Here is a 23137-nt window from a genome sequence, read left to right on the forward strand (position 1 = left end):
TTTCAGTTAAAACTGAAGCCACATTAAACTTCCTGATACATCAGAAAATGTTATAATCTTTTGTATATTCTAAATGCTTTATGTTACGTCACATAATTCAATAATATGCCACTAGTAAACAAAATTCAGTTCACTGTTATTCAATCTCTATCTCTGAAGTGCAGCCGAAATACAACCCTAAGGAAAGGATAAAAGTGTAATTTGCAATTTAAATACCACCTCCAAGGCCTGTTTAAGGAGAAAGCACCTTTTCTGGAAACTGGAACAGACTCAACAGTCATTTTCTGGGGGAGGGGAGGCTTGTAAAAAGCAGTGTGCTGCTTATATAGTGCTCAAAACACTTCTAGGCGGTTTACAATTTAATTATGCTGGCTGAAAAAGCCCAGAAGACCTAAAAAAATACATAAACATAAATCAAATACCTTTAGAATGGGTGAGTTTTGCCACTTTCAGAGACATCAGTAGGGGCTGTGGGGGTGCCCTCCAAGGTCCAGGGGAGAGAAATGATCTCGGAAGTTGCCACCCACCACTACTAGTGCAGGAGGAAACTAAGAGAAAGCAAAGTCCCTTATATCTTTCTAAACAATTTTATCATGGAGAACCAATATTGTGCTCTGAGCCTGGAAGATCTGATTATCTTCAAGGTGCATGTTAGTCACCACCATATGGGGCAGTAACATCTATTTATAATCCATATTTTGCATTATCCATAACTCCTTCTCAGCAGTTAAGTACACAATGCTTAAGACACTCAGTGCTTAACACACAGTACTAAGTAAACTTGCATTCATTATTATTGACCCCAGCCAAGTTTGTCTGTATGTTACTATGCTACCAGAGATGACTGATCGATAAACAAAGCATTGTGACAGCTCAGCCACTCATTATCTTTTGACTCCTTTACTAAGGAGCAACTGCTGTGTCACCACCAACTTATTGTAATTCTTGCTAAGTTGGACTGATGTTAACCCACCATAGTAACTTCAGGTTTTCATTAATGTAAATATGGAGGGTTAAATCCAATATTGGATTTGTGCTAGGGCAAAGTGCTTTTGCTGCAACCCACATTACTACAGATGCCATCAATCCACAGAAGACGCTTTTAGGAGGCTAAAGTTTGAAGAGGCTGGGTGGAGAAACAGGTAGAAATCTAGTGCCCCACCTTGAATAAATAGATCTACATTCCAGAAGTAACAAGCTACTACTACGTACAACTCAGAAAGAGAGGATTGTTATAAATCCCAGTTCCCCAGTCCAAAGCATGCAGTACAGAGTGTTGATGTCCCAGTACTCACTTCTTTATCATGTGCTCTTGCTGGAGATATTTGTCGTGCATGCATTTTTCAAATACAGCTAATGTCACCTCACTCTTGCACATTCCATTTGAAAGTTTATGGCCTTTCAATAAATCTGCTGACAAAAGTTCAGATTCTATTTCCTCTAATAAAGCCTCTTGGGAGGAAGCATTCTGTATAGATGAGATAAGGTTCTTAGTACATTCTGTATCATATGGGCTTTCTGAACAGACCCCCAAAGGTCTTTTCCCAGGATCTTGCAAAAAGTCTATTAGGGATGGATTTGTCTCAACTGCTTTTGAACTCTGCTGTTCTCTGCCTCCATCAGATGAGCCCTCTGCTTCACTGGATTCTTTTGCTTGTACTTCCAATGAATCAGTGCAAAGATCTCCACCTCCCTGAAGATCTGGTGCAGCCTGCACTTCAGGTATATGTCCATTCCCACTTGCATTAGTTGCTGGTGAGGAGAGATCCAATGCTACCTGTTCATTTTCTGTCGTCACAATCTTTTCTTCATCATCAGTGTCTAGACCACTCTGAAGCCCCAGTGGCTTGCCAGCTTCCACAACAGCTGATGAGCTCAAGGATTCATCATTGGTCCTTGACAGGTTGACTGCTGCCAGAGTTCTTTGTTCTTCTGTGAACTGCTTGTCCATCGTTCCACCAAGAATCTAGGAAGAAAAACTGAAAATAAAGGAGTGCAACAGAAAAAAAAAACAGCCCTTACAACAACCTTGATCAGTTTCACTGACTAGCAATCATATTTGACAGACATGTTGTAGACATGTTGTCTAAATCATGAAATCTAGGACCTGCAGCAGGAACTGGCAACATGGCCCTTCAGATGTATACAGTGGGGTCTTGACTTAAGAACGGCTTGAGTTAAGAACATTTTGACTTAAGAACCACTCTCATAGGAAAATATTGACTTGACTTACATACTTAGATTTGAGTTAAGAACTGAAAAAAACCACGTGGGAGGCAGGGAAAGTGCAAAATTTGAACTTTCAGTTAACTGTTGGCCAGTGAAAAGGGTGCCTGTCTGCTTCCTCACTCCTCCCAGCATTTAGAGAGTGGATTGGGAGTCTTCAGACTACCTGGTACTGCCTGGACTGTATTTTCCCTGCCTTCCCTGAACCTTTCTTGACCTAAGAAAAAAAAGAAACAAAATATCCCCCTCTAGTGGTCGAAGGCAGAATAGCAGCTTCCCATTGGTTTCTATGGACAGAAAAGAGCAGATACGGATCAAATGGTTTTCAATGGATTCCTATGGGAAATGCAGATTTGACCTGAGAACTTTTTGACTTGAGAACCGCCTTCCAATACGGATTAAGTTCTCAAGTCAAGACCCCACTATATTATGGATGTGATATAAATGCTGGAAAGGATTCACAGGAACTGTAGCCTGAAGGGCAGTGATTCAACAACCCCTGACCTATAAGGTAACTGATATACTGATAGAATATAACTCTTTAGTCAAGGAGCTAAAATAATGAACTGAATCAGTACACATACAGAAGGCAAGTTACATTTTACTTTAGCATTCCTATAGCTAAGGGCTTTGTTGCATGCCATACTCTACATTCTTCCAGATATATTACTTCCAGTATTTTTCATGAAAAAAAGTGGGAGCTGGGTTTCCCATCCAAAATATTGAAAGCAAATTTTGATTAAATAACAAAAGGGTTTCTCATAGATTACATTCTTTGCCTCACTCCTTTCCATGATCAATTGGAAGCGCTAACAACAAGCACTAAGTTTGATGTGGTGTTCTTGAAACACGTGCCATTGTGCAGACCACACAAATACACTGTCTTCAGTATGCTGGCATATGATATGATGGTAAGGAACAGAAATTTATTTCTTGAAGTTTCTTGTCAAAGCCAGCCAGCATTTTGCCTTTGAAGGTACAAATATTGTGGCTTTCCTTCTAGAAGTACAGTATGAGCTAGAGGCAACAGAAGCAGCCTGCAATCTGGTGAATCATTTCAGTCTTTCATGAAACTATAGATGCTGCACTTGATAAAAACTAGTTTGATGTGTTATTCTAACAAGGACTGCTACATATATATCATAAGCACTGCCCTTTCTGTGTAATACCTGTATAGGATTCTCTCCCAGAACACCTCCAACAGCCACTCCCATGCTGCCACCTTCCAGATGAGTCAAATATAAATCAAATCATGGCCAGCCAACGTGGCTAATACAACCACAAGACACCAGAAGGGGAAATAATTACACAATACCACCTTGCCCTCTGCTTTCAAATATAAGCTATTTTTGTTAAATTTCCTGTTCTTCCTCTTGAACTAAAATAAAACCAAAGTTTATGTGATTTTTTTTTCATTCCATACCTTGTTCCTACAGGCTCTCCTTCAACTTCTCATTGCTGCTCTCCCACATTAGTGTAGGATACCATCACTATCACAGAACTAAGGTCTGAATTCATGGTACTTAAATGCCTGCAATAATCACATATGAGGGAAGAGAGGGAACAACCAGGAGTGGGATGAAATCAAGGAGAACGCATGCCTCAGGCTTTCCACATCCTGGAAGCAAAAAGCCAATTAAAATTTGTTTTCACCTCCCAGCTCTGGTTAACTGGAACAGGCAGAATGAGGGTCACCCACGTATGCAATCCCTCATAGTCTGGATACGTAAATGTATAAAACTGAGAGCGTCTTTTTAAACAAGAGTTTTCCTATGTTGTCATAGGGTGTTTTTGCAGACTTTTCTCTTGCCATTTCCCTAATTAGGCACCTAGGATGTTTGTATGCAAAAGACTAAACTGATGAGGATATTATTAACTCAATCATATGAATTTAAGCAGAGCAACTAAAGCAAAGAAATTACTGTAAGCGAGAGCCTGTTTAAATATTCACTTCACAGTACACTATTTGGTGATACCCTTTTTAAAATTAAAACATAAACTCATTTAACATAAAGCAGAGGGCCAAGAGAATCATATACACCTGCTGGTAACAGGAAAATTTGCATGTTTTTACCGGTGACCATTGCTCGAAGGGAATCATGCCTTGTTTCTATGGCACTCATTAATGGTCCAGAGATTAAAACAAGCTGTCAGGTTTACTCACTCTTTCCAAACAGCAAGTGTTGCATATATGCTCTATTTTTATCTGACAAACATCCTGTATGTCTGCATATTATTGCTACCATTTGTTAATAGCAGGGCAATGTAAACTACTATCAGTGTTGTATATAATTAAAAATACCTTTCCTGCACCCCAAATATGAAACTGCTTTCAGTGCCAAGCACTGGAGTATCAAGCACAGAACTGATAGTTCCTCACTTCCTGTTTCTTGTGCTCCTTTAAAAGTCCAAAGAACAAAGTAAACAGGATGCTTTGCAGCTAGTCTTCCATTTCGTATGAGCAGAGAATCACTGAATTCCTGGTTAACAATAAAAATTGCTTTGTCTTCTTGGAATTAGATAAAGACTTGTGAAAATAGGTTTGTTTCTAGTAAGATAAAGGATATTGTATTGTATTGTACTTAGACAAAAAATTATTAAAATATCTCACACACCAATCAAAGAACTCAATATGTACTGCATAGGTATATATTTGACCATAATCTTTGTGTCGCATGTTACTTTTCTCAGCAGGGAAGTGACAGGCGTGCCCCATTAAAGTGAGACAAAGCTTTAATACTGTGGAAGCAAAATTCAATAGACTATTTGCAGACTGACAGAGAGATTAAGTGGTTATGCTACAGGGCCTATGTTATAAATTTGTTTCAGTTGTCCCCTTAACAAGTCCCCTTTCAAATTAGACAGGGACTTCAAAAAACCCCAGAGACAATTTTCAAATATACTATTGTTCAATATGCCTTTTCTTCTAAAACAAAAGAAGTATTGTTCATTTTTCCCCCTTTCATCTGCACTGAATAAAATAGGAATGTCTCCCTGAAAGTTGTGGCAGCATTTTAACAATCCTGATCAGGCTTTAAACATTTGATAAGGAATGACTGAGAAAAACATCAAAACCCTGAGGTTCTGCTTGTCCTCAAAATATGCAGTTTACCAGTTTCTGCATCTTTAAAGTGATCTAAAAAATGAGGGGGTAGATGGGGAGCCCACCTTTCAGATCCAGGTACTGTAATACCATAATTTTTCTTAAAACCCATACCCACAGGAAAGGAGTTATTTCTCCCTGAACTTTGCTTGTTTCTTCTAGTTCATTTTGCCAATCCGTGCTGTGCCACTGAACAAGCAAAAATAAAAAGAAAATGAAAAATCCAACGAAAGAAGAAGAAAATGCTGTGAAAGGCTCACATAGCCAACCAAGGCACTGTCTACAATCAAACATGGACATTTAACACCAGGACTGCAAAGCAAAGACAACATTTTCGTCCAGTTATTAGGTAATATTGCCAAACTTGCTGTAATTGACTCATCTAGTATATAGACTGAATTTTATCCCAATGTCTCTGAGAAGGGGTTTGACACATTTCACATTCATGCTCCCACGCCAGCAAAAAGGAACCATGAGTTCCAATATAAGGCAAGAACACTCAATGACTAGTAGTCCTTTTGTCTAAGAGGGCTGTGAAAGATGTTCCAGTTCACACCCCTAGAGGTAGAAACTGACACCTGAACTTCAGAATGGCAGCCCCAGTTTATACAGTATCTGTTCAGCAAAGATACCTGGTCTGTGCACATGGCCATGCTTTTGGGAAATAAATTCCTATGTTTTTCTCTGCACCATACACACAGACAAATGTATGTGTTGAAAGCTAGTGTTTGGTACATTTTTTGTAATAGTGTAATAAAGATATCACTCCCTTTGTGTAAAAACAACAACAACAAAACATAAACTAAGTAAGGAAAAACTTCCAACCAAAATGCATTGAAATGAATGGAATATGAATGGAAAAGTGACACAAGTACTAAACTAAAGTCCCAGGACAATCTGGGAAAATAAATAAATTTCCTTTGCAAGAGGGACATTATGCTATGATTCCTGTTAGACTCTGATTGTACAGGGCCAAGCCTTTACATTATCCAGATAGCATGAAACAGACTGAAACACTGGGGACCAATCAGGTACACACACAACCCCCTCCCTACAGATTTTTACTGAGCAGAGCTGACAAAATGCAATTGACTGTTTCCTAGAGCTTGCAGTTTTCCTGGTAGTGGCAAGAAAAACGTAGGAAAGTAGAGGCACTGCCACCATATTTAGCTCTAAAGACTTGCTTAATCAAATACTGAATAAGGTAAACTCAGTTGTTGATATTGTGAGACCTCTTAACTTCAGAGATTTTAATAGTTCCTAAGAAATGGTGTATAAATTGTAAATTGCATTTTGTGAGTACTACAAGTAAAATATCTATAAATATTTTTAACAATAAGTACCAGTAAATTCTCTTTTAAAAAATCCACTTATGCCCCAGTTTCTGAATAGGACACTGTCTTGGTTCCTTTCATTAACATTTCTTGCCACCAGTTAAATATTATATCTAACATATTTTTAAAAATGAAGTCTTATGACATCTTAGATTATAACAGCTACAAGCTTCAGAAATGTTTTATACGTACTATACTGCAAGTTTGTTAGGTGTACAGGTGGGGGAGTAGTAAAGTAGCAGATTGCCTACCACTCTGAACATCGTACCCAGTTATGGTGCCAGTTTAAAACCAGAAACTTCAGTGGGTCCAAAATGCAGCAGCCAGATTGCTGACTTGTTCTGGTTACAGAGATCACATACTAACCCGTTACAGCGGCTCTACCAGCTGCTGATTTGGAATGAAGATTCTGGCAAAAACCCTTGTAAAGTCATTGCAAAATGAGAATCTGACATTGCTTTCACAAATAGTCTACATTTTCACATATGCATCATCCACAACAGAGTTAACCGATTTAATTATTTAATTTGTACACAGAATAAAAGAGAGGCATGGGAAAGTTGGAAACTGAATTGATGAGGCCGAACAGCAAAATCAGAAATTACACTTAAAAAAGACTAATACAAGAACCTAAAGGACAATCATAACCATCTATTTCCCCTGGCTAAGCTTCATTTCATGTGCTTTCTAAAAACCACAGTAAGAGTACATTTTTACAAGTTTGTTTTTTCAGGATGTAGGAGTTAGTAGATCATTTTACTGCAGCACTCCTTCTAAATTTTATTTCTGCATTTTTTATCTCTCAAACTATATTCTTTTCAGACATCACACACATGCACATGCTCTCCTCAACTACTTAAATTATATAACTAATAATTTAAGTATGCTTACATTATAGGTTTCATTTTCTAGTCCTCTATACCACTGGTTCTTAACCTTGGATTACTCAGGAGTTTTGGACTGCAACTCCCAGAAGCCTTCACCACCAGCTGTCCTGACTGGGGTTTCTGGGAGTTGCAGTTCAAAAGCATCCGAGTAACAAAGGTTAAGAACCACTGCTCTATACATAGACTGCCTTTGAAACGTAATTTAAAACCCTGATTTGACATGACTCTATAGTTTATCTGTGGCTAGTGAACCACAGACTGTCCAATTCATATGCTATAAGAAACTACAGTTACCACAGATCGGAAAGAGAAAACAGGATTAGGTAAACCAGCAACATACTCTTTACAGTGAAACTATCAGAACTGAAATGAACAAATATATGTTCCCAGTCTTGTAGCAGAAGTGCAATCATGTATGCAATGAGAGATGTTCTTTGAATGCCATTGGCATCCACTGAGTCTGTTATCTGTGATGCCATTAAAGATGTAACTCCAGTTCCCAAACAGACTTGACTCTACTGATTTTCTGATATAATGTATGACCTTCCTCAATCTTGAACTGGTATGACTGGTGGGGGTGAAGAGACGGGGAAACAGACAGATGCATTCTTTAAAAATTTGCTTTTTCTTCCAATTCAGTGAATGGTGATGACGGATAAGATACGAGACTTAAAACTGTCCTTATCTCAGTCAACAAAGGGCATTTTCTTACAACATTTTCCTCCTGAAATTAAAGCCATGAAGCTTTCAAATACTTTAATTTTGTTCTAAGATGAAACATCTGAAATTGTCTAAAGACACAGCAATTTATACTAAACCCAATGAATGACAGCAACACACATCCAGCTCCCTGACAAATCTTTGCACCCAAAATTCTAATTCAATATCCTTTAATATTATTCCTCCAGATACCAATTCAAAGCCCTCTGTGTTCATGTCCAGGTGCTAAAGAAATTTAGGGTGGGGCTATAAAAAACAACAAGCCTCTCCAGAACTCAGTAGACTGGTATTTTCAGCCACATGGGAGACAACAGTCAAGATGATGAATGGGAATATGCCAATGACTGGCTGAAAAGGAAGAATTATTTATTTATCTATTTGTTATTAATCTGTTTTATTACCTTACCTTTTCTTCAATAAGCTCAAGGATCATGTTTCTCCTCCTTCCACTTTATCTTTGCAACCACCTTGCAAAGCAGGCAACTGGAGAGAGTAATAGCAAAGGTGCACCCAACAAAAAGTCAAAATGGCAGGGAAGTGCCTAAGCAGATGAATAAAGATTGAGCATGCCCAGTGCAGAGGATGATGTGGCAGAAACTGCCGAAATTCAGAACAGAAGCGCTCTAGACTGCAAAAATTTTGTGGTAGGCTATAACTTGTTGCTTCCTTTGTAGCACAGTTCTTCATCTACTCAGAAGGAGTTCCACTGAATTCAACTGGATTTACAGCCCAGTGTTTCTTTCTCTAGAGGCCTTCTAGTATAACCGGTTCTGGATATTGGTCAGGATTCAATTACAGATTATCTCCAAAGTGAGGTTCACCCAACAGTACTGCTTTGACAACGTGATCTGGATTTTGAACTGCATAAAGTAATGAATAACAGAGTGGACTACTGCCAGAAAAGAGTCATTTCAATATTGCATTTCATATCTCAGTACAAGAATAAATGACACCAAAGGGCCCTAAAAGCTACAGGGAGAAAGCTCTGAGTTGTGCAATGACACAGTAATGCATAAGTATCCAAGGATTCACAATCAGAAATACAGTTGAAAAGCTCACATCCAAAAACAAAAATTAACTAAAAATAACATGAAAGGAAAACAGGGATCACCACACATTTGTACTAATGGCGAGTGCTGGCTAATAATTTCTTCCCTGCATTGTATGCATCCCTTGCCAAATGAAGTCTAAAAGCCAGCAGGTGATGGATTGGGGGGGGGGGGTGTGAGGAGAAGCCTGGGAGGTTTGTGCATGCATGCGGTAGAGCAGGAAGGAGTTTGCCAGGAATGCAACCCAAATCACACTGTGGCAATTAGAGTTACAACTCTGTCCATGTTGCTCAGCACAATTACCTCATTACTACAGTTCAGCCGCTGTGATCCAACACTTTTCACATTTGGAAGAGTAGGAAGAATTGATGGCATTTCTTCCTTTTGTGCATGGCTATGAAAGTGATGTTTCCATTATGGTTCAAAGCTAGCGGAAGAGACAGTAAAGAGCCCTTTTGATTGTCTATTAATATTAAAGGACAGCACCACAAAAAGTTTGCAGAGTGTTTTTCTCCCTCACTCTCTTAAACAACCCGGAAACACCTGTTTTACCTCTCTTGAAAAGAGGTTCATGGAATCTTTGCATCTCTCTTTGAGAAAAATCAAAAGGAGAAATAGACAGAAATCCATTTACCTTTTTAGAAAACCCAGAGGGGGGAGACAGGTGCAAAAAGCATGTTGCAACAAGCCATTCATGAAGTATGGGGTTGCTAGTGTGCCAATCATTTCTGGTACTGGTTGGGCACGCTGGTGTTGTTTTTCTATGGGCGGGCAATTTTCTTACCCATTCTCAAGCATTGGGACACTTAGGGTGGGACATCAGTATCTTTCATGTGCAATGCTTTTGTGTCTTCCCTCTGCTTCCATCGTTCCCTCCCCAACACAGAACATTTATTAAACAGGGCAAGAGTGGAGTAAGTGCTTAATGCTTTTTTATTCACAGTGTGTTCATATGTGGAAAGACCAATATGTGGAAAGACCAATATAAAAGAGAAATGAAGTGTGAGCTTCAGGTGAGAGTCCGAACGCAGCTGGCCAAACTTGAGAAACAGCATTCTCAGTAGTTTCACTGCAACGTTTTAATTCCCTACCAAGGCAAGCTCCTCTAACTCCCTTGCTGGTGGCCTCAAGCAAAATAAACACATAAATAATTGTAAATCATTTAAATAAGCATTTGACCTACAGAACTGATTTGTCCATTTGCTGTGGAACGCAACCAAAATATATTTGTCTTTCAATATATTTTAATTTGCTACCATTTTTCTGTTCTTACCTCATTTTATACACATTTGTACATTTATCATGTACACTGTATTTTAAATGACCTGCTGCATATTCCATTGAAATTAAAATATTAAATCCTTCACATTAAATGCTTAATATTATAATCACTGTGTGATGTACAATAGCAGATAAGAGTGTTGGAGTAGGACTCTGGAGATGTGAATTCAAATCCTCATTTGGCTCTGAAAACTCATGGAGAGGGGAGTTGAAGTGGTAAATCACAAAAAATCTCTATTAGGATCACTGTAAGTTTGAAAGAACCTGATGACACATAGTAAACATTATTAATATATAGCGGCCCAAATTCTGTAATTAATTGAATTCAGTTGATTCCAATGAGCCTACCCAAACTGACTTACTATGCTAAAGTAAATTGCAGTTAAATTAGGCCCATTTGGATCAATGGAACTTACAGAGTTGACTCACCAAATCCCCACTGATTCAACAGGCTTATTTTAGTGTAATTTACTCTGCTGAACAACAGGATTTTGGCCAATACATAATATACAGTATAAAGCTACTCCTATAGAGTATTAATTATTAAAACAACCTAACTAGACATTTCTAAAGGACGTTATTAAAACAACTTAAGACATTTCTAAAGGAGGTTTCAAAAGGAAATGTGGATTATAAATGAAATAAACAACTTAAAATCATACAAGATAGTTTATTACCAAAAATCACTTCCTTTCTATACAGCTATTTTCTAAGCAACTCTGCTTCTTTCAGTCAACAAGATCTACAGATCAAAATAAAAGTCCTATTTATTTATATAGCTCAGTAACAGGGTAGTATCCAATAAATCAAGATTCAAAAGAAATAACAGCCATAAAATAGTTTATTGACAAAATAGATTGTTACATCCAATCTGTTGCATTTTAAATCCAATATGGTTTCTTCACACTGAGAACATATTTTAACAGTTTGGGCACTGCACAAAGATATACAGTATTACCCATACAAATAGCAAAATGCAGACTTTGCCTGTCAATCTGACCCAACTCCCATACGCATAGCTGCAACTAGAAATCAGCATAATTGTCAGAGGCAAAATAAAAGAAGACCTGAGACTAAAGCAACACCTACACTGCAGGCTGTTTTGTGTGCAGGGGAGCAATGTGCTAGCAATTTATTATGACAAAATTTTTATTGGGCCTACACTAGAGAATACCATGTGGTACCTTTTTATGCTTTTATCATCTTTCTGAGCCTGACACACAGATGCCAGAGAAATGACACTACTTGCAAACCCATTGGGGATTCCCAGCTTACTGAGCTGTGCCATCAGCAGAGACCCTCCTTCAGCAGCTGAATATCAAATTCTAACTGGTAGCAAGCACAACAATGCCCCATGGGCCCTCCTCCCTCTTTTGTATGCAAATATGTGTGGTGTGTAAAGGTAGATGAAATCCTGACAGCAACACCCTAAAATGTATAAATAAATTACGTTTCACTGATGCTTAATGTCACCTGCAACACTGCAATACAGCTTGGAATGACAACAAAGAATAGTAACACTGAAATAGAGCAGCAGGTGTTGTGACAGATCACCTAAAGCCTGACCCTAGCCTTTCCAGAACTGTTGTTTTATTTCTGCTAATAAGACAACTGCTTTAATACATCACTCAAACAAAAATAAATTAATAAATTTTAACATTTTATGTATCCTAATGCTGACAATAATATGGGGGAAGCTACAATATTTATGTGGGATACTTTAAATATTTTATTTGGCCAAAAGCTGGGAAATATAAATTAGGATAAATGAACTGATTTGCTGAGAGCAGCTCATATATGTAGGCCATACAATCTCAGCCTGTCAAGTAACAGTTCCTTTGTTCACATGGCTTACAACAATTATTAAGTGCACAGACCAAAAACTGAAATGCTAGGCAGCTTGACAGTTAGCATAAAATTACTCTCCACTTAAACACCGTGATTACTGTGATTCCATAATTACTCATTTGTTTCATAAACACAGCTAGAATGGCTCAGAAAAGAAAAAAAGCCACAGATTTGGAAGTGGTTTTTTTTAATGATGAAGGTCTTTACCTTGACTTTTTTTAAAAAACTACTCAAGCTTGTACGATCAAACATATTAAGATTTCATCCTACAGTAAGCCCCTAGAAAACCAATATGGAAGCAAGCGTGCACATACTCTCATACAAACTCTCTATGGAAAAACTGTGTGAAGTGGCTTTGTGAGCAAACTGCTTTCTGGGACCTGGGCCATAATACAACGTACTTTTGTCTACAACATCAAATGCTTTTCCAGGCAATAGAACCACAGGGTTTTCAAACATGGAAGCCAAAGAATCCATTGTTTACACAGCTCAAAATCCAGGACTGTAACAAAGGATGAAATCCAGTGCATACACTACTTACCTTGCAGGACATCCCACAGAATTCAGAGGAATTTATTCCTATTTACACTATAAATCAGGCTGTAAATCTTGGCAAGATTACAGTATAAAGAAGCACACCTGCTATGTAATACCTAAACCCCAGCTCGTGAGGATGGAAGGGAGAACAACAGAAACAAAGGTAGGAGAAAGCATGTTTTAATCTCAGTGTTTTGAGGCACTGCAAACTGCAATTAGCATTTTCCATTGAGAAAATGCCTGAAATACAAAGTGTGTATGCAGAATAGGAGAGGAGCACAGCAGCTGAGCCCAAAGAACAACAAAGCTTCTCAGGATGTTAGCCTTAATTAGAATGAAGTATTTTATCCCATCTGCTTCCATGCCACATTTAAACAAATCATCCAATATATTCCCTCCCCACCCATATTATATACAACTGAATGCTCAAAAATATTCAGTAAAGAACAGTTGGAGCAAGTGCAGTGTTTGTACTCCTATTTAGAGTCAGTCTTAGAGGTAATGACTGTATTTGAGGTCAGAAACATAAAAGCTGTTAAACAGTTTCACTATCTGACAACATGAGATGTATTACTAGATGCACGAGATTTGCAATGACTGTGATGCTTACATACTTGCCCACAGGCATCCCTAAAATGCTAACTAGCAGAGGAATTCAGACGGTACTCTCAATCACTGGATGTGTGACCTTGAGGGCAAGGCACTCCTCAGTGAGTTTACTTCCTGGTAAAACAGGTACATCAATGTTACACATTCTTGGAGGGGGCACTCCAATCAACCTTTTGCCAAAAAGGGGAAAAAAAACACATCCAACCCAGGGTCAAAGGGAGGTGAAAGAAAGAAACCGCTAAGGAACATTATCCTCAACAAGTAGCCCTATTTCCCTACGAAATGAAATACGGGACGGGAAGTGAACAGCCATTTAGAATGCTCAAGAATCGAGTCAAATCGGTTTTAAGATGTAAAGAACACGGCATGCAGGAATTAAAACCGCTGGAATAAAACAGACGAAAGCAAGGGATCTTGGCTTTTTCTGCCTAGTAACAGGTACCATCTATGTCTCTCAGTTTACATATATTAATCCACATTCCTATATAACTAAAGCCATCAGATCTGTATACTGTACCTTTATTCACAGTAAAGAAACACTCTTACCAGTTTGCTACGAAGCGGGGACCCATCGTACTCGTTGCAATAGTCGCTGCTCTCCCATCGCTAATTAATAACGACCACCGGGGGAAGGGCACCTCTCCTGCCGCCTCCCGTTCGTGCCGCAGTCGTCCCCTAAGAGGAACCGGGAGCTGACACATCAACAAAGATGGCTGCCGGAGACGTCCGGAGCCGCTTCAGCTGAGAGGAGGCGGAGCGAGACCGGATTATCTGCCTGCAAGAGGGAGGAGAGAGCCTGCCGGTTGACTCGCTAGTCTAGCGCGGGGCCAGGAAAGGATGGGGCCCCTGGGAAGCTTGCAGGCTCTCGCACCTCGCCGTATATTGCTCAACCGCTTGAGTCACACAACCCCTGACGCTATCGCCATTTGTCATCACCGACGCGCGATTGACAGAAACCGTGGGAAGCTCGATAGAGAGCCTGTCTCCCGCTGGTGTACCTAGTCGGTCGGTCGGCTGGCCGGCTGGCTATCCTCAGGGTTGTTAGGTGGTGTGTACACGTGGGTTCGAAGGATTTCCTCAGCTACCTCATTCGCGGGCTGGGCTGCAAACTTTCTGCAAACCTACCCACCCCGAAATGGCTAAAATGGGGTTGGAAAGGGACAAGATCAAAACATCCAAACGAAGTTGTAATACTGTGTATCGTTGGCGATTGTACATGGAAGGGTTGGCAGTGATTAACAGACGCGTTAACAGAGGCATTGCCTTGTTTTTGTTCTGCAACCGGAGGCATAAAAACACGCTTCATTTCATTTGATCAAACTCGCTTCTCGCACTTAACTCGCCAGAAGCTTCCTTAGGCTCTCCGTGTTTACTCTGGCATTTAGTTTCAGGGATGTCATTCCGAGTAGAGGGCGTGCAGTTTGGGTGTGTTCGGACTTTCAAGTACCCCGGGCAATGGTGTCTGAAATTCTCTGGAAACTGTAGTCCGAAATCTGCAAAACTGTACTAAGTATGAAAGCTTAAAACAGGACTACAGTATATACTTGAACATTAAATAACGTATGCATGTAGAAGCTATTAATTTAACCTGCCAAATGGATATCGGAAGTTGTAAAAGCTCAAATCCGTCTCTTCAGTAGTTCCCTAGGTGCTTCTGATCTCGCTGCCCCAAGTGACTAGGCGAAACTAGTACTTAGGTTTGGACCAAACACAGCTTGCAAACCATGGCAAAACCATGCAGGGGATCGCCTCTTCAGCAAATAAAACGGCGGCGGCATCAAGGGTGAGAGTACACTGATGACACACTGAATGACCCCAACACGTGCACACTTTCATTTCACAGAGCTGTCCCATTATCAAGAATCGAATCGTAGAAACTTTTCTCTTGAACCTACGATGCCAATGCAGTTGACAAGACAAATCATATTCCTTAACTGTATTTGTCTGCGTTGTGTTGTGTCGGTGGCTAGACAAAGATTACTGTGCTGTGCCAAATCATGTAAAGCACAATACTCGGCAACGTATGGCGAGTGCTTATTTGAGCGTGATAGGAAGCAGCGTACAGCCGTGCACATATGTACGCACACACCGGATGATAGAGTTGTAGCACATGCAACAAAATCTGCACAGCGTTAACTGTTGGGAAGCGGCACATCCTGCACAAAAATCCTAGGTAAGCCAGCAAGCAGTGCAGCGTCTTCTCTCTAATATCTACCCGAAAGGCCCAAAGGCGAAATGTGCTTATGATTAGGTATAACAAGCAGCACGAGCGTCGGGAAAAAAACTAGCGGCTTGCAACCGTAGTGTGGAAAATAAACACGCGCGCTATTTACATGGGCAGACACCGACCAATCCCCCCAAAGCAGCTTCCCGCTCACCTCCAACCGTAGAAAGCCGAGTAAGAAAAACGCATCCTCCCGATATCTATATCACCTGTTTCCCGCCGCCTTCTGTGTTGCGCATGCGCTCTTGCCTTCGCAGGGCGGTTTTGCGGTGGGACAGGCGCGAGGAGGCGGAGTTGAGGGCGCGCGCAGGGCACGAGGCAGGGAACGACGTGGTGGGGGGGGGAAGACGGCGGGTTGGTTTGTTTGTTTGTTTGTTTGTTTTTGCGGTTTGCTGCAGCCCTTCACGGACGTGGATTCTCGGTGGCTGCCGGAGTTACAGCGGGGGACAGCAGGGGAAGTGGACGACCGAGACTCCTTGGTTTTGGTGGGGGTTTTTTGGTGCCTAGTTGTAGCTAGTTCCCGTTTAGATTTCCTCTCTTATAAATCTCCCCGGGTTTGGCTTTGCGGGTCTTTTTTTAACCACGTCATGCCCCTCATCTTTTCCCCTCAGAGGGGCCGGGGTTACAAATGCGTGGACCTCTTCGGGGCAAGGCATTGTCGGGTCCCTCTTTGCGTGGCTGCTCCTCCTCTTCCACTTCCTTGTTTCTTTCCCTGCCTTGATAGGTGGGCAGAGGATGTGGTTTTCTGCGCTTTTACCCGGAAGTAGGTCCTATTGAAATAAGGCCATACTTCTTGGTGAAGGCTTAAGCCTTTACCAAAGGCAGTTGCTGCTGTCTTTTGTGGCTCTGGTAGTTTGCCTGTCCCAGGTTTCCTCTTTTATTACATTGGTTAATCAGTTTACTGTATTCGCGAAGGCTTTGACAGCCAGGATCTAATGGTTGTTGTGGGTTTTTCGAGCTCTTTTGCCATGTTCTGAAGGTTGTTCTTCCTAACGTTTCGCCACTCTCTGTGGCCAGCATCTTCAGAGGACTGGAATAGGAACCTACTCCAGTCCTCTGAAGATGCTGGCCACAGAGACTGGCGAAACGTCAGGAAGAACAACCTTCAGAATGCGGCCAAAGAGCCCGAAAAACCCACAACAACAGTTTACTGCTTGACCAGTTCAACTGTTAACACAACAGCCGCAGCCAGATTTCCCCAAACGGAAAGCCCGTCATAATATTTTGCAGAAATTGTTACTAGTAGAGTGGCTGTCTGTTCCTTTTGAAGCTGATGAAGTGAAAAGTGCTGAGAAAACGAAAGGACAAGAGGAATTCTGTGCTGTTACATCTCCCTAATATGTTCTTTTTAGTACCCAAAACTCCTGTTTCCTTGTTACCAGTTGTTTAAACTTGCCATATATAGAGGGAAATGCTTTAGCCCTGCTTCCTCCAGCATCACTTTGATTACACTGCTATAGATGGAAGATGATACATGTGAAAAGGGAAAGCATCCCAATCTATGTACATTCTCCTCTTGAGTCAGGACTGTCATTTTCTAGTCATGTTTGGAGATCATACCTGAAACTATGGAAAGCTAAATGGGGATGGGTGTGGGTGGGGATACATTTGAGCCCAGCTCTGTGTGTTCCCTGCTCATCTGGAAGTCAGCAAGACCTTTGTGTGTTTAACACGAAGTTCTGTACTGGAGCCCATAAATTCATTCATCTGAAAATATTTACAGTGTGTATGGGCTTTACAGCCTTGTTATCAGTGTGCTCCTGTACGCACCAACCATTTTATCCATAGTTTCAGTCATTGTGCCAGAATAGAACTTCCAAGGTCCTGACCCATATGGAGAGCTTCTGATTTTTTCCAGAATTACTTTTAGTAAAAAACTGACCATAGAAAAGTTTATTTATTTAAAGTACTTTTACCCTGACTTTTTCTTTAAAAAGGACTCAAGGTGACTTACATCATTAAAAGACAATATTTAAAACTAAAAAAAACAGTATACAGAGATTATTAGAAGACAATAATTAAAATTCAAAACAAGTATGCAAATATTATAAAGAATCAAATACATTTGGAGAAGTGGTAAACAAAAGCAATACTAAGAACACATTCAAACAGTCCATAACAATCTAAAAATCCCACTCAGGCAGCCAGTCAATTTATAGAATATTGATCCAAAAAAGTTAATCTACAACAACATTTTGAAAACATTTTGACAAGCATTTATTTTTGCTTTTTAATTCATTCATGATGTGGAATCTGTTGCCGAAATAGTTGATGAATTTGCTGTTTTGGAAGGGTATAGTAATTTGGGAAGTAATAAGATCAAACAAATTTGCAGCTGTTAAGAGTAGACTTTAAAATGTCCATTATGTAAATATACAGTTTAGAAAAGCATTCAGTTCTTTACTGTACACAATTTAACTTTTTAGCTAATTTACTGTATTTCATTTTCTTAGTTGCTAAGCAGTGTAAAGTTATCGGGAATGTTTCCAATATGGATGTGCACAAAATGGCACAGAGGTTTCATATAAGAAATAAAGAGTTCCGACTCCCAGTTGAATCACTGAGAAATCCCAACTTGCAGTGTCCTTCACCTGAAGGTAAAACAGCAGTGTTGCGCAACAATTTCTCAATCTCTGACCAGACTAAAATGTTTCTTGCTAATCATGACAGCGGTTCAGTTGAAAGCAGGTGGAAAGGCTGTTGTGGCTCTGACAAACAAATATCAGGATCAAACATAAAGAAAGCGGAGGGGAAAGGTAAGAATTATTGTTGTTGTTGTTGTTGTTGTTGTTGTTGTTATTAATTTTAAAAATGATTATATGCCACCTTTCTCCTAAAAAGGCAGGTTACAGTATTAAAAAATATTAAACAGCTAAAACAACAAATTATTACTTTATCTTTAAAAAATTAAACAGATAAAATACTAGACCAAGTAGACAAAGTCAGTAATAAAACACATTAAAAACAACATCTACAATTGAAACACAACAGTCCCACTTTAAAAAATCCCTTTTAGATAGCCAGTTACTAAGAAAAGCTTTACTGCAGAGAAAGGCCTTTACCTGCCTTTGGAAGGAGAGCAAAGACAGGGACTGCTTGGCTTCCCATGGGAAGGAGTTCCGGAGTCACAAAATGTTGCATAGTTTTGTTTGTTTTATTTTAATGTTTTTTGTCTCATATGAATTCTCCTCCTCCCAGCAAATTCTCAGTTGTTTGCTACTCACTTGGTGTTCACTCAGTCTCTGGCATTAATGCTTAGTACTTCAGTATGTAAGTTCACTCTGATTAGAAGAGCTCAATTCTCTGTTCATTTACTTGGAAGTAAATCCAGCCAAATTTGTTGTCCAACATTCTGTCAGTATAGTAAATTGCCCATTTCTTCCTTTTTTCATTCTTTCTTTGTATCAGAGTGTTGCACAATTAAAATTATGGATTAGAGATGGGCACAAAGTGGTTCATATAGCCCATCTCCTTCCCACCCCTGCGCAGCTCACTACTCATTGGCTGAGGAGGGAGACTTTCTTTTCCGCCTCTGTGCTGGAATGGTCGGCTGTGCGAGGAAGCAGGGAAGAGCTGTCCGGGCCCCTACTACAATTGTCGCAATGACAATGGAACTGAGCACCATGCTCTGAAAAATGAGTGGACTAACCAGTTCTGGGGAGAGGGGATTGATCTCTGTGGCACCTCTGGTACTGCTATTTGTATTCATATCCCCAGGGATACGAATATGAACTGCCCATCTCTATTGAGAGCTTGAGATGGGTGCGGAAGAGTTTTCCTTGAATTTAGTTGTCAACTCATAGTTGATGTCCATGAAATAGATGCTTTTGGTGTTGTATTAGATTATTTTGTTCATTAGTTGCTAGCACATCTTGATGTACTTCTGAGGAGGCAATGCCAGCCAAATATTAGACTTTTTCAGTAGAGGTAGGTTTCAGGCAGCCAATAATAAATCTGCATGATTTATTAAGAGGTATGTTCGTTTGTGTGGCATGTACTGATTGATACATACATTACTATCATATTCTGCTGTAGATTAACACATGTACAAAGCTGTTATAATTAGTGTATGTGCGCCCCAGTCTGACCCAACCAGTTTCCTACGTATGTTATTTCTAGCAGCAACTTTCTGTTTGGTATTTAGACAGTGTTACAAACTATTGCCTGCCTAACTAACTCGGAGCTTCCTCTGTGCTTCCCTGTTCTTTAAGTAGCACAGACCTGTGGCATTTTCTTTTTTAAGAGTTCGCTTTCAGCTGGTTGTTTTTATAAGACAAGGAAAGTTCTTCTATTGCAGATATAGCTGGTGGACAGTGGTCTCAAAGGTCTCCCCCTGGACTGTCAAGGCAAGACCATGAGCACAGATGAAACTCCTAGAATATGGAAATGTTGGTTGATCAGTCATGTAAATATTTAAAAATAGTGATGCCAGGACATGACCAAGTGGGAGACCACTCCTTTGATTTCTCCTGTGACTATACCACTCTTGAAATTCAATATAGAATCCTCAGTTTTGAAGTACAGTGGTGCCTCGCTTGACGACGTTAATTAATTCCAGCGAAATTGCTGTAGAGCAAAAACATTGTCAAACGAAATTAAAAACCCATTGAAATGTATTGAAAACCATTCAGTGTGTTCCAATGAGCTGAATATCTGCTTGTCCAGCGAAGGTCCTCCATACAGCGGATATTTTCTGGTGCCTGTTAAGCGAAAAATCAATCGTAAAAACTGCAGGGACCATTTTCTTCAGCTGGTGGCCATTTTGAAACCCGATGATCCGCTGTTTGCTGATCATTGTAAAGCGAAAATTGGTTCCCAAAGCAGGGGACCGTTCATCGTGAAACGAAAAACCCCATTTAAACCATCGTTTTGCGATCACAAAAGCGATTGCAAAAACTTCGTTAAGTGGATTCATCGTCATACGGGGTAATCGTCCAGCGGGTCACGACTGTACTCCATGATCTCCTTCATTGATTTCTGCCTTGTTGTGGCGAAGGGGCTTGAGTAACTCAGAGAAGCTATGGGCTATGCCGTGCAGGGACACCCAAGACAGACAAGTCATACTGGAGAGTTCTGACTAAACACAATCCACCTGGAGTAGGAATTGGCAAGCCGCACCAGTACAGTGGGGTCTTGACTTAAGAACGGCTTGAGTTAAGAACATTTTGACTTAAGAACCACTCTCACAGGAAAATATTGACTTGACTTACATACTTAGATTTGAGTTAAGAACTGAAAAAAAACCCACGTGGGAGGCAGGGAAAGTGCAAAATTTGAACTTTCAGTTAACTGTTGGCCAGTGAAAAGGGTGCCTGTCTGCTTCCTCACTCCTCCCAGCGTTTAGAGAGTAGATTGGGGGTCTTCAGACTGCCTGGTACTGCCTGGACTGTATTTTCCCTGCCTTCCCTGAACCTTTCTTGACCTAAGAAAAAAAGAAACAAAATATCCCCCTCTAGTGGTCGAAGGCGGAATAGCAGCTTCCCATTAGTTTCTATGGACGGAAAAGAGCAGATACGGATCAAATGGTTTTCAATGCATTCCTATGGGAAATGCAGATTTGACCTGAGAACCTTTTGACTTGAGAACCGCCTTCCAATACGGATTAAGTTCTCAAGTCAAGACCCCACTGTACATTTGCCTAGAATACCCCATGAACAGAAACAATAGGCTAAAAGATATGATGCTGGAAGATGGGCCGCTCAGGTCGGAAGGCGTCCAACATGTTACTGAGAAAGAGCAGAGGACAAGTACAAGTAGCTCCAGAGCTAACGAAGTGGTTGGGCCAAAGCCGAAAGGACGCTCAGCTGCAGACATGTCTGGAAGTGAAAGGAAAGTCCGATGCTGCAAAGAAAAATACTACATAGGAACCTGGAATGTAAGATCACACACAGAGACATCCACACCCTTCCTTCCTCCGTCCCTAAATTTTCTACAATCAGTTGCTTAGCTCACTATGATCCCGTTTCCTCTCATTACAGTGGTGCCTCGGTTTACGAGCGCTCTGTTTGACGACGAAATCGCATTACGTTGAAGATTTTGCGATCGCAAAACGATGTTCCCTATGGGGGAGTTTCGCTTTGCGATTATCGGTTCCCTGTTTTGGTAACCGATCATCGCAAAGCGACAATTTTCGGCCAGCTGATCGGCAGTTTCAAAATGGCCGCCGGGTGAAAAACATGGCCGCCTGCTGTTTTCTGGCACGGATTCCTCACTGCACGGGCAGCGAAAATGGCCGCGCTATGGAGAATCTTCGCTGGATGGTGAGTTTTAAGCCCATAGGAACACATTAATTGGGTTTTAATGTGTTTCTATGGGCTTTTTAAAATCGCATGATGACATTTTCGTTCGACAGCAATTTTTGCGGAACGAATTAACGTCATGTGAGGCATCACTGTACATTTAAACAATCTTGATGAATCCACCCATCCCTCTCTCTCGCACATTCCTTCCCACCTTAATTGGAGCCTTCCCTCCTGCTTCTGGGGTAGCAGCAATTCACAACCTGTATTAACTACGGCAGGCTCTTCTAAAGTCTTCTTAGGCATCCTTCAGTCTCGAGGGACTATGGTAACGTGCTCTGTATCGAGGACCTGGAACAGCATCTAGTGTGGCTGAAAAGGCCAATTCAAGAGTGACAATCCCTTCCACACGGAAGACAAATACAATCTGTCCCCTATCCAGCTCCCTGATTTTGCTGCTTCCGGGACTGCCACTTTGCCTTGGCCTGCTGGATAAGGGTCTCATCACGGGAGAGGCCGTGATGCACCGCCTGCCTCCAGGCTGAATGGTCAGATGTCAAGGTTTCCCATCAGTTGAGATGTATTCCTAAGGCCTTCAGATCCCACTTGCAGATGTCCTTGTATCGCAGCTATGGTCTCCCTCTGGGGCGATTTCCCTGCACTAATTCTCCATACGGATCTTTTGGAATCTGACCATCAGCCATTCTCACGACATGCCCAAGCCAATGTAGACGGCGCTGTTTCAGTAATGTATACATGCTGAAAATTCCAGCTCGATCTAGGACTACTCTATTTGTAACTTTGTCCTGCTAGGTGATACCAAAAATGCATCGAAGACGCATATGGTACGTGTTCAACTTCCTCTCCTGCCATGCACAAAGGGTCCAGGACTCACTGCAGTACAGGAATGTGCTCAGGACACAGGCTCTATAGACCTGGATCTTGGTATATGCCGTCTGTTTCTTATTCAGCCATACTTTCTTTGTGAGTCTAGAGAACATGGTAGCTGCTTTCCCAATGCATTTATCCAGCTCGACATCTGGGGGAGAGTGTCAGAGATTGTTGAGCCAAGGCACACAA

The 23137-nt window shown here is 40.7% G+C and overlaps 2 protein-coding genes across 2 annotated transcripts in view; one reads left to right on the forward strand and one right to left on the reverse strand.

Annotated features, from left to right (window-relative positions):
• CCDC186 (coiled-coil domain containing 186) overlaps positions 1-14339 on the reverse strand; it is a 52653-nt gene extending 38314 nt beyond the window's left edge. Inside the window, exons 1-2 of the mRNA XM_020779915.3 lie at positions 14141-14339; positions 1296-1966 (exon numbers count right to left, since the gene is read on the reverse strand). Of these exons, the coding sequence (XP_020635574.3) occupies positions 1296-1951 (656 nt within the window). The 5' untranslated portion in view covers positions 1952-1966; positions 14141-14339. The remainder of the gene's footprint in view (positions 1-1295; positions 1967-14140) is intronic.
• A 1827-nt stretch (positions 14340-16166) lies between these two features.
• The window catches only part of TDRD1 (tudor domain containing 1), a 72517-nt gene continuing 65546 nt past the window's right edge, over positions 16167-23137 (forward strand). Inside the window, exons 1-2 of the mRNA XM_078389567.1 lie at positions 16167-16303; positions 18272-18574. Of these exons, the coding sequence (XP_078245693.1) occupies positions 18310-18574 (265 nt within the window). The 5' untranslated portion in view covers positions 16167-16303; positions 18272-18309. The remainder of the gene's footprint in view (positions 16304-18271; positions 18575-23137) is intronic.

The sequence above is a fragment of the Pogona vitticeps genome, chromosome 3 (genome assembly GCF_051106095.1).
Source record: "Pogona vitticeps strain Pit_001003342236 chromosome 3, PviZW2.1, whole genome shotgun sequence".
NCBI lineage: Eukaryota > Metazoa > Chordata > Lepidosauria > Squamata > Agamidae > Pogona > Pogona vitticeps.